Here is a 12,967-nt window from a genome sequence, read left to right as displayed (position 1 = left end):
GGCTTTGATGCCCTGGCACTGAATCTAACCAGTTTTCCCTGAAAGAGCCAATCAGACTCAAATCACAGCCCTGGCATGCAATAATAAGTGAGGGTGATTATCTCCATAGCATTGTATGTTCCTTTTGTTATAGAAGTGCCATTCTCAAGGATGAAAATGGAGCTGCCGACAGAACGAGTAAGAAGAGCATGACAATCATATTAACATTAATCAAATCAGATATGAATTCAACTGATCTTTTATGGAAGATTAAAAACACTCAAATACGCTCATGTAGCAATGGGCATGCAAGGCGCAATTTATATTTTAATGTGTTGCTGAGATATTCTTTAAAGTGTGATCAGGATGAGCTGAAATCAAAACACAAACCCTATAATTAATGGATGACCTAACACAAGGCTGTGGCTGGTATTCATTCCAATTATTCGTCTAGCGTCAACTCACAACGTACATTATAACAAGATATCAAAACCTTAAGAAATTATAGAGATTCCCACAACTCATTAACTGAACCTCTGGCAGAACTTTGGTGTGATTGGGGAATTTCATAAAGTGATGAAAAACTGTTTGCTCGGTCCCACAGATCAAAAATATTTGATTCCCAATAGGAAAAGCATCTTATCCCCACATTAGTGAAACTGGAGACTGGGCCTCATTCAAGCACTAAAGGCAGATTAGCTCTTGAGTGGTACACATGAGTACAACTGGTGCCTGCTGGTGAACATAATTTATTATAACACCCAACAGTGTAATGAAATATATCCTTTCTTCTCTCTCTGTGACTGCCACATCTCCCTGAGTGCCTCCCACCTAAGTTGCGGACCACTCTGTGTGAGCAGGGCTCCACCTGGTATCTGAAATCATGTCAAATCGTCCGTATTAATTCCCGTCTCTCTCAGTGATGAGACAATCTTGACAACTGTCTCGTTTGATAAACTCATCATTTGGTCACATTTGAAATGTTTGAAAATTGTGATGAAAGCCCGTCACACTTTCCTAGAGCCTAAGTCGATTAAAGCAAATTGCTTGTTTTGTCCTCACCAACACTCCAACAGCCAAAAGATATTCAGGAGAGAATATCTGACAGGAATGTTCAGCATTCTGGCTCCAAAAATTACTTCAACAATTATTCAATCATCTAAATAGTTCCCCATTATGTCAGGAGACTATTCAATTAAATTGTTCTTGCGGCTGATTGTCGCCCACTAACAAATGATTCAGACAAGAACTTGATTCTGAAAATTATTTCCTTTTAATTTCCTGCCGACAAAGCAATTATTTGAATTGACAAACACCAGCGCACCTTGGTTAGTCACTGTTCACTGCAGTGCTAGTTTCCCCTCATGGTCTCACAGCTCTGCCTGTTATGAACAACACGGGATGACATCGAACAGCAATCTTGTTTGACTGAGCATATGCTACTCAAGGCAGCCACGGCCAAGTGCATCTCATTACCTTAACACCCCTTGACGTGCACGGCGGTAGCATGTAATAGGACACCAGGTGAGAGAGGCAGATGTTTGACTGACCCAATGCTATACGCTTCCTGACACCGTCGGGATCTGCTGCTGCTAAGCAAGAGCAGCAGCCGAGCAGTGGAGCGAAACATGTGATTTATATTAATGTGCTTGGTTTAAAGGGAATACCACCACTAACCATTTGAAAACTCTAGAGCAGTCCGATCAATATTTATGCACGAGAACAACTCTCTACTGAAGTTGGAGGACCTGTAATGGTCCCTAAATATGCAGTTTAATCTGAATCTTGGAGAAATGGATCAGTAGCGATGGCACAGGGAAGTGTGGGAGCAGCTGCGGTGACTGGTGGAGATGAGGGCCATGTTACGCTATTACAGGATGAGGCTCATTTATCTGCAAGGAATAAAATAAGCACTGTGGTGCCCCACAGTCACTCCACCTCTAATTGTATTGAGGAGCAGCTCCAGCACTCACATCCTCCTGACGATGCTAGTTGGAGTTTCTGCTCTCAAAAACAGGCCCTTTCATATATGAATGTGTGGTGTGTCCAAATGTGGGGATTTTTAGAACCGCACCGAGCGTGATTTTCATGCCATCACAAGCACCCAGTGGGGGTCGCAGAGAAAGAGACATAGGTATGGCACCCCCACCCGCTGAGATGCCAGAGATGTGCTCTATTCGTCCAAATTTAATTCTCATGTCAGGTTTGTACACTACTCCGCCCACAGGGAACGACAAATTGAAACTTCTCGTCGCAGCAGTAGGATGGCGCTCCCTTGGGTGGAAGCCGCATTCACGAGCATGAGATTGTTTCCTCTCTCACTGGAAAGCAGGAGCGTGCAGTATAGCTTGCTAACATCACTGCACGGGACCTATAGGACTTCTCAGTTGACTTTTTTTGTACAGTTACCACCAGCTAACATTCAAAGCCGCCATTGTGTGACATTGCCAAGGGCAACGTAAAAATGGAAAATATTCCCCCATGCATATACATCCCCTGCAAGGACTGACACTGTAATTCAGGTCTGGCCTTCAACATGTCCCGTACAGTACACATGATGGGGGCTCCTGATAGATTGCAGTTGCAGTGATGCAGCACAATCCAGGCCGAAGAGATATTAACATGTAGAGTACACTCAGACAAATGGGTTGTGGATGAATACAAGCTCGAGGCACAAAGAGAGAATATGCAATATGCCTTGCGAAAATAAACAGCTCTGCTGAATGTAATGCAGAGAGGACTGTAAAGCTACGGTGAGTCACTTCACATTTCACTCAGATAACCCTCCAGGATGCCCTCCTGCTCTAATACAGACACAAAGACAATGGCGAGTTCCAGGAGACCGTTATGCCCCCACATGATGCCATAATGTGGCTTTAATATTCAAGAACTGGCCCCATAGAAAATATGATCACGGCATCAGGCAGAAAACCGAACAGGACACAAGACTGAAGGAACATAACTCAAATCATTTACACCACTCTGCCAATGATGGAACAGTTTCAAGCCCAGAGCTTTCTGCAGAGAAAATAACAATGCAGAAATAAACTCAGCGGTGCACTACTCTCAACCACAAGGGAGGTCAAAGCTGACGGCTAGAAAGAATTCATATTCAGGGGGCTATGAGATATGAGCTTTGTGAGCTGCCAAATTGATTTAGCTGTAAAAATTCTTTTCATTTTGTTCCATAAAGATGCTCACACTTTTACAGCAACGCCGCATATAGAAGCAGGCCTCGATGATTTGCTTACAATTTACAGCCAAGGTCATAATCAAAGCGGGTGTCCCTTTGCATGCGTAATGCCGCCTTGTAGAAGACTGGAATGAAAATCACCCTTTTCACTTCAAAAAGTCTGTAATTCTCTGCCACTCTGATTAGTTTAATGCTTGGATGGATAGCCGCTGCTCCCCGAGTTAAAAGAGAATACCAACTAAAGATTTTTAAATTCATTACTCTGGCACCCCATGAAGACTTCCTGTCTCCAACACAGAAGCTGACTTGTTAAAGCTGTGAAAGCATCCAGGATCATTTACAGGGATAAAATCAGTTTACGCTGTGAATTGCATTTGGACAGGAGAAGTCAGGGAGTCGGTGTGATGCAGAGAGTGGGCCGACTATGTGAGTCCATCATCAGGGGAGCCACGTACTGACTGTAAAAGCCAAAGTGAGTCACCTCAAAATTTAGTGACACAGCCTGTAGACATTTCTCATAAAATGTGTGCTGTCATTCCCATCGACAGCTTGTGCCACAGTCCAGGAGGACAGGACAGACATTGTTGTGTCTGCCTCTCAGCTTCAGGACATTGTTGTTTGTGTTCAGAGACACTGATTGGATTATTCAAACATGTCACTGTGACACGGACTATGACATGTGCTGTAAACATGGCATTACTGTCTGGCACTAATATGACACAAAGTTTAGTTTCATTCATATTCAAGTCACTAAGTTCTTATTGTTGTTTGAATGATACTTGCAATTCCCCACATTTTAAATAAGTTATTTTTTTGCTGCACGGGAAGTGATGTTTGACATTTCTAGATTATTTGTACAAATCTGAGAAAGTGCTGAGTGGTAGATGAGACCTGAGAAGACAAACAATCATGTGCCGAACACCTGAAACTCAAAGGTGCATGAACTGTGTTTTTAATGCCATTTGGAAGTAGCAAGACACAATTGACAAAATATTCAAATGGTTGTTTTAATGTATTAGCATTAGCTATGTTACGCTATTACAGGATGAGGCTCATTTATCTGCAAGGAGTAAAATAAGCACTGTGGCGCCCCACAGTCACTACACCTCTAATTGTATTCAGAGGGGTTCCAGCTTTCACATCCTCCTGACAATGCTAGTTGGAGTTTCGGCTCTACAAAAGGTCCCTTCATATATGAATGTGCGGTGTGTAGATAGTTCACCGAAAAATGAAAATTCACTCATCTACTCACCACTATGCCGATGGGGGGTGGGTGAAGTGTTTCAGTCCACAAAACACATCTGGAGTTTAAGGGGTAAACAGCGTTGCAGCCAAATCCAATACAATTGAAGTAACTGGGGACGGTGTAAGCCACGATATTCAAATTCATCTCAAAAGGTTGTCATTTACACCATGTTTTTAGCCTTAATACCTCTGATATCCTCCTCTGGAGCCGCATCCACATTTGCACGCACACACTGTACACAACCTCTCACCCAGGGGCACGTGCGGGGTGCACGGTAGCATCGCTACTTCCGATAGCGGATATTTAGGCTAAAAACATTGTTTAATTGCTGCTGTTCAGAGTCCAAATTTGAATGTCGGGGCTTAAGGACACTTGCATGACACCACAGGAGCAGTATGGAGGCATTTTAGTTTTTTCCGGTTTTCCATCGGCATCTGTTGAGTAGATAATGAGCGAGTTTTCATTTTTCTGTGAACTATCTCTTTAACATGAATTTGGTGTTGTTTCTACTGTAAGCTCTTCTTTGGTCTAGAAACATCTGGAAAAATATCTTGTTCCTCAGCTGCTAGATGTTCAATTTCATTCAAGTTTGTCTGTCTGCTGTTTGATTCTGGACAGGTAACATGTAGAATATTTATCAGTCTGTTTATCTGAAAACAATTCATATGCTGAAGGAAAAGTTTGTGGGCTTTAAACACAAAAAACTGAAAGAGGTAAAAAAAAAAAATATCTTAAAAAGCTGAGTTCTCTGTTTGTTCATCACCACAAACCTTTTATGACAATTCCATTCCATTTTAATGTAAAAATTGTTTTAGTAGAGCTTTAAACTTCTTCCAAAAAAAGATGTTGTGTAAGCTGCTTGAAATGCAGAAACCACAGCGATGTGTACTTCCCTGAGCATCAAAGAAAAAAAAAATCTAAATCGAAGAAATTGCTCCAAGAATCATTGGCCTCATTATATCACATTATCTCAATTTGAGTAATTGTTTTTATATAATGTGTTGAATTTGAATTGCCAACTGACTGTTCACCTCCACCTTACGAATGTGGGTAAAAAACGTTCCAGCCCACCACCTCTTCACACCAGCCCGATGGTTTGTGGTTGACAAAGCAGAGAGAAGTTGCCTCTGCTCTCTTACTTCACTGCTGAACCCCAAATCTGGTCCAGCGGGGAAAATCCAGACATTTCCAAATTTATTGTTGAATAAGCTGGCAACATTGAGAGCGGCTGACAGGCCATTCATCGTGGTGGGGCGCTGGCCCAATGGCGTGCAGGGACAGGGCTGCTGCGCTTTGATTTCCTGTCTTGGCTGCCATGACAGATGAGCCGTGGAGAGGGTGGGGAGGCGACGCAGCCACTCGCCACCACAAGGCTTCACCTCTCTCTGCCCACCAGTTCACCCCCACTTGACGCTGCTTCCAGGGCCCTCGGGGGTCATAGAGGTGGAAGTGGTAAAGAGCTGGTGATGGAAAGTGAAGGGTGCTTTGTCTTTGTTAGTGATGTGCAGTCCAAAATACACAAAAATGCTGTTAATGTGTCGAATACTACAGCTGATGAAGATCAGTGATGGTCAGAAATACTTCTGCAACAGCACAGACTGGTCATCGCAGCTGGTTTCAATTGAGGATTTTAGTCGTACTTGAAGATTGCAATTATGGATTTAAAAAAATAAAACTCCTTTTATCCTTAAAATTCAGGAGCGAGCCGAGAAGAGGGGCGAGCAACATACAGATAATGTCAAAGCTCAGATTTTCCACAGGTTTTAACCATCAGGCCAAACCCAGCAGGATCTATTTACTCTCCCAATATCAAGGGTGGTAAGGTTCACGAGAGATTGATTGAGTGATTTTCTACAATAACACGCTAATGAGTTCATTTTCGGCTGGAAATGAGTCAATAATGAAAGGCTGAGGGGAAGGGGAGGTACGCTGCGACTCCTCAGATTATATGCAAAGGCTTGAAAGACAAATAACAATCCACCATCGAATCATGGGTGGCAATAAGCGGCTGGTGACAGAAGCATTCTGGGAGAAAACGCTGCAAATTAGAGGCAAAGGGAGCACATATCAGCACACAGGCAGTTCATTTTTCACATCAGTGTCTACTTTTGTTCCCGGCAAGCTGCCAAAGACATTGATGTAGGCACTATCCCCCCCTCTACAGTAATTATGCTGCCGGCCAATGCTTGATTAAAAGATCTAATCTGCAAACTTTGTGTTCAACATCTCCCAACAAGTTCCAGTGCTTTAAGCCTCTTCTCTGTGTCTTTGACGGCTGGGTTCCAAACTGTTATGTCATGGACGGCAGCCAATGAAGTGCAGGCAAACATCCTTTTGCTTTCTATTCTGTGTCAGGGTGAAGGTGTAATTGCACCAGTGAATGTATTATTCAGGAGGAAAGCATGGCATGGATGGATATAGCCTCGACCTGAGTGAAATTATAAAGCTCTGCAGGCTGGTGTCAGGCCTTTTTCTCTGTCTGCACCAGTCAAGTGTATTGCTTTTTCACTTCAAGCACAATTATGACCCCAAAGATGTGGCAAAGAGCCGGCTCCATGTTGCTGCAACAAGGTAACAGCTACTGAAAACACTGATTTAACTTTAGAGATAGTCCTATTGGAATACTGTTGTGAAAACATGGTAACAACGACACTGTCTGTATTTAAGTATAGTGTTAGGTCCAATAATGTCACTGTGCACTGGCTATTCAGTATCATAGAATCTCTATTAAAATATAATAAGACAAGGTCACCATAGTTATGAGCTCAGACACATTCCAAGTCCATGCAGGGCGCTTTTATCCGTCACTGTGTGGATTTTCTCCTCTGGATCACAGCATGTGCAGCTGCATCCCAATAACAAGCCCTCAGAGACAATGGTGCCTCTAACAAAGTAATAAATAGCTGTAGTTGCCCTTACCCTCTCTGAGCAGATGGGAGTAGATGAGCCAGAGGAGCAGCAGGCAGCAGAGTGACGCACCTCCACCTGCGGAGAGCGTCTTCACTCCAGACTGCATCCTGCACCTTTCAGCCTCTCAGATTATCCAAACTTTGAACGCCTGTGCCGTTTAGATGTCAAGCAGATGAGCGCAAGAGGGGCTAATCCAGTGGCGTCTCCGCAGCCTGTTGTCGGCATCCATTTTGAGGTTATAATAAGAGAGGGACTGATAGTAATCCCCCCTTTTTGCTGCTCAAATGCCCTCGTTGAGCCGCATATCCACCCAGGCGGCTCAGCGCGCGCTCACTGAGGCTACAATGTCACCAGACCTGGCCAAGTTTACGCAGCTGTGGCTCCAGGAGCCGAGATCCTCTGTCGGGCTCCTGCAAAAACCTGGAAGTGTGTAGATGCAGAGGAGTGAGCAGCCCCCTGCAGTTTGGAGCCTCACACGGAGAAAGATCTTGATGATGCTGGGAGAGAATCTCAGCCGCTCAACACCCCCCTCATCTCCTCGTCCGGGCTCCGCGCTCTTATCATCATCAGTGTTATCCTTCCCAGGCAACTTCTGCTGCGCCGAGCCGCAGCTCCGTGCCACTCTACAGAGGAAGGCGCACGTTCAGCCTGGCGGACATGGCGAACACACAGCGAACAGCTGGGAAACTTGTCAGAAAACGTGTCCCCACCTGCCCACAATAAAAACACTGCTCCTGAAAAACAGCTATTGGCGCAGATGCGTCATATGTGGCCACACGTGCACCGCAGCGCACGACAAATGTCACGTCCAAACCCGGAGCTCAGCGCAGTGGCGCGCACTGAGAGCGCGTCAGCACCGACGGTGCGGGGAAGTTGGGCGCACTTGTCACCTGTTCGAACCCTCTGGTGGAGGCTCTGGGACAATTTGTCAGTGATGATGCCGAGCTCCCGTCCTCGCAAGTGCTGGAAGCGGATGAGCGCGTTAACCCAACACAGCCTTGTTACTCTGTCCCGGTCTGCTCCATTTACATGCAGCAGGCGACGTGGAACAGGAGGATTCCCCCCCCTTCAATCCATGGAAGGCAACACTGCTGCTATACTGCTGCTGCACCCTGAGTTGCCTTGACTTCTCTCTCTCTTCTCTCTCTCTCTCTCTCTCTCTCACACACACACACACACACACACACAGTGTCCTAATTCCCTCCTCCAAGTGGTAAAAAAAACCAAACTCTCAGGCTATAAATCCCAATCTGTAGATGATGATGATGATGCTTATTAATACACATTAAGATGTTCTATCTCAGCCCACAGAGCAGCACCAGCCTCCCCACCTCCTGACCTGTTACTTCTCTCTCTACACCCCTCTTTCATTAGTGCAAAGCCCCCCCAGGGCCTGCATGGTCCTGGGACTATACGGTCGCCATTTAGCACACTTGCATACTGGGGGAAAACGTGAGAGGTTTTCTCCTTTAAGACGACTGGTGTTATAGCGAGGGCAGTGTCTCAGAGCTCTTTATAGCAGAAGTTAGATTATTATATACTGCATGATATCAAATCAAGACTCAAGTGTGCACACACAGGGACACATACTTCTTGTGTATATACACTGTGTTTGTGTGGGCGTAGGAGAGAGAAGGAGAGAGAGAGCTAAAGCGTTGCAGATGCCAGTCCGTCTTCTGAAAGAGCACCATTTAAGTCTCCCTTGCCTCTCAGAGACCATTACTATAACTCACCCCCCTGTCTCACACACACACACACACACACACACACACACACCACATTCCATGACCAGTAAATGTGCACTTTATTAGCAGATGGAGAAGTTCCCTAAATGCGCTGCTGGGCTATCAGCCTCTCACTGAATGGCTTTTATGATGACGTATTGGCCGGGGCCGAGGCCTGTCACGTCATCAGAGGAATGTATGAAAAATTGCTCAGGCTGCAAAGACTTAGCATTTGTTGTGTACTAAAGGGAGGCTTCGTCGATATTGCACCTCACTGCCACATCAGCAGGGTGTCGTATACCTTTAAAGCTGAGGATGTTTTATTGGACGGTTTTTGCATCACTCTAAGCACCAGTAGTTTACTTATACTCGGCCAATTGTGGAAGAAATACAGGGAGATAACGACAGGAGTAAAGGGGATCAAAGGTTTGTTCTTCATCCACTACTTGAACATGTTCTAATCCCAAACATTTACATCTCTGGAAGATAATGGGTGCCTCAACCTTTGGATATGATTCAATCCATAAACTCAAAGTACTTATTTTTATTCTAATATCAACCAAATACTTGCTTATATAGATTATATTGATAGATTTCATAAGATTATAGATACCATAGGATTATACTATAGATATAGATATGCATTTTCTCAGCCCTGCTGTATCAGTGGAATGTCCGGCTATAGCAATTTCTGATCATGTACCACTTGAGATAGATCTTTAATTTCCTCTTAATATTAAGAACACCCTTCACTCCCCAACCCCCAGCCCCTTCCCTCCTGGGTTTAGATGCTCTGTTGCTCAGAGATGAGGAGTTTCTAAACTATAGACACTTCCATGGTTGAGAATAATTCTGATTCAGCTTCTAATTAACTGCTCTAGGACACCCTAATCCTCTTGCAGATTTTACTGATGCAATAAGTATACTTGATAGGCAATATTGCTCAAAAAATCCCCATGAGTTCTCAATGGTTTACAATCAGAATTTAATTTAAGATCCTCTCTACAAAAATGTAGTATACAGTATATAATATTACAGTGTTAGGCTTACACATATAATTATGGAGTGAAAGGCATCAAGCTGTCTCACTTCATATCTTAATGGTAACTTTCCCCTCACAAAATACATTTGATGTTTAAGTCAAACTATATTTCTCTTTCTACAAATCACAACCAACTAATGAAAATAAGATGTATATTCTTTAGATAACCTTATCTTCCCAAATATTCATCTTGAGGGAAAAGTTGAACTCGTGAAATCTTTAGAAGATCAATGAATTGTCAAATCTGATTGTTGAGTATAAACAATTCCTCGGCTCACGGCAACAATAACTTTTTCTTGAAGTGTTACTTTACCCCTAACTTTTGGCGTTAGGCGAAGTGTCTCTCCCTGGCAATTCCCCAAAATGCCTTTAGAATGCAGCGGTGGGAGACTGGGCTCAAACACATCTACTCCCACAGGCAGCCATCTCAGCCAACCAATGGGCAGTAGACGATTAGGGCTGTCTCTGATTGGTAGATTATGTGATGGTTTAGGGGTTTCGTTTCAGCATAGATTTGAAAACAGGTGCAGCTTTCCAGATTCCCACTCACAACACCCACCTTTAATTGGAGGGTGTTAACTTGATGACGTAGAAATGCCCCAAATGCCTGACTCTACATTAGCATGGGCCCTGCGAAGTCCAAGATGGTTTGAAACACTAGGTGGCGTTATGAGCCATGTTCGACCCACGTAGATTTGTTTTTATAGTTTTGGTGATAAATGTGATAGAGATTATAAATTAGTTTACAGCTGAAAAAACAAATTTAAGTGTGCTGTATCTCTTAAAAAATAAAAAATAACTAACTCACTGACTATGGATGAAATCATCCCATTTCAATTTAAAATGTAAGCCTTAAATCTGTGCTCCCACAGATTAATTCAGTTGACCAGACAGGCTTTACACAGTTCAACATTTGTTCTCCAGTATAAGGAACGGTTTAGAAATCATTCATACATTGAAGTCACCCCTCCCTCCATAGTTGTCTACCATAAACCCAGATAAGATGAATATATATCCCGAGTCTGACCCAGAATGTGACTTTAACGATTCTGGTCTTCAGTGTTTCAGACAATATCAACTCCCTTAAATGTGCCACTATAAAGCCAAGACCACTGTTAGCCATTAGAACCATTGCAAGGGGAAGACTATTTCTGTTTTGGAAATCTCCAAAGCCAACCTCTTTTTTCAATTTGGTTGAATGATGTGATGTTTTTTCTAAGCTTTGAAAAAAAATGAAAATTCTCTCTTAGGGGGCCCACTAAAACCATTGGAACTGGAAACCATTTCTTGAATATTTATAAAACCTCTCAACCATGCCTCCAGAGTCAGAATCAAAATTCTACCCTATTTACTTCAGGTATGATATGTAGTGGGGAAAAAGAAAAAAAGGAGTTAGGTGCTGAGATGAGGTTTGTTTTCTTCTCTCGTCTGAAGCTCAGCACAGCGAGCTATCAGACTTAAGAACCACGTCTCAGTCTGTCTGACTGATTCCCCAGCAGGAGTTGCAGTGTAATTAATCATAATCCATCACTGTGACTGACAGGGAAGTAAAAGTTCTGCCAGTCAATTTTTATATACAGACTTATTTTTTATTTGCATTAAGGCGTGTGTGGATTGTATTTGTAATGTAAGCGACACCATACCGTGTATCTTAAAGAGGCTGTGCTAAACACAAAATAAAAAAGCAATTTATTCGTGCAGAATGCTTGAGCTCTTTTTATTATGCTTTAGCAAAGATGATCATTAATGCCGCAGTATCATTTTGCTGTCATCTGTAATAAGGACAAAGATGTCCCTTGTGTGTATAGTTTGTGGAGGTGGTAGAAAATATATAAGTACTGAACTTTTTTCCCCCAAGGACTATTGTTAATTAAAGCTTTGAGGGTCTTGAACCTAACTTAAATGTTTTTAGTTTAAGGTTAGTTAATTCTACTACTCTAATGAAGCTACAGTTAGCAACCAGCTAACTAAGTTTAGCCTAAAAACTGGAACACCGCAGGAAACAGCTGAGTCCAAGGCTAACAAGATCATCCTGCCATCACCATAGACTGTATAAGAAGATGGACAATGTCTGCTGCCCAAAAGTCAAATTTTAGTGTCTCAATTGCCCCCTGGTGGCTGGCTACAGAATAGGTCATAAACCCAGCCTCCTCCATGTTAGTAGAGAGGACTTGGGCCAAACTAAAAGTCAAAGTGGGCTACACTCAGTGTAGGCAGTTCTTATCGCACTGTTGTATGTTCAAGTGCTCATTTTTCTATTAAGTTTGATTATAAATACTTATTTGATGCTATAAAATGGGTTGAAACACCATGATTGACAGCTGCGACTGACAACCACTTAGTTGAGTGTCACTCTGCTACTGCAGCTCCATCTCCCGATGGCTGCTGAAGCACAAAATGGGAGCGATTGTATACATGATATTTCGCTTTATTTCTGGATAGTGGGAGGGAGGGGAGTTGCATTGTCTATCTTTATACAAGGTCTATAGCCAGCACCAGTATGGTTCACAAATCACCCCCTTTTATCTCGTTAGTCTAATCCATACATAATCTGTTTGTGTAAACTAGCTGTTTTCCTGATTTAACTCTTAATTCTACCCTAATTTGCAAGCTCCTCGCTGTAACTGCATGTTTACAGTAGTATAGATTAGCCTACATTAGAGTGGTATCAATCTTGTCACTGAGCTCTCCCAGCAGCTGCAGATTACCTCTACTTAAAGTGGTCTGGTCCATGTCAATATTTATACCAACATTGGATCACATTTTTGTGTGTGACCTTTTTAAATCCTCTTCCTCGCCGCTGCTTTTGTTTGGACCATGACGAGTGTATATTTCATCTGGCGATTTGTCTAAAATGTTATTGGTGGAGAAGC

At 43.1% G+C, this 12,967-nt stretch overlaps 1 protein-coding gene across 1 annotated transcript in view; it reads right to left on the bottom strand.

Annotated features, from left to right (window-relative positions):
* Positions 1–8,483, bottom strand: part of tafa5l (TAFA chemokine like family member 5, like) — a 54,165-nt gene extending 45,682 nt beyond the window's left edge. The window contains exon 1 of the mRNA XM_034590920.1: positions 7,338–8,483. Within this exon, the coding sequence (XP_034446811.1) occupies positions 7,338–7,434 (97 nt within the window). The 5' untranslated portion in view covers positions 7,435–8,483. The remainder of the gene's footprint in view (positions 1–7,337) is intronic.
* Positions 8,484–12,967: the final 4,484 nt, after the last annotated feature.

This window comes from Hippoglossus hippoglossus, chromosome 7, assembly GCF_009819705.1.
Source record: "Hippoglossus hippoglossus isolate fHipHip1 chromosome 7, fHipHip1.pri, whole genome shotgun sequence".
NCBI lineage: Eukaryota > Metazoa > Chordata > Actinopteri > Pleuronectiformes > Pleuronectidae > Hippoglossus > Hippoglossus hippoglossus.
Note: the sequence above shows the minus strand (reverse complement) of the source record. Positions and strands in the feature narration are given on the sequence as shown.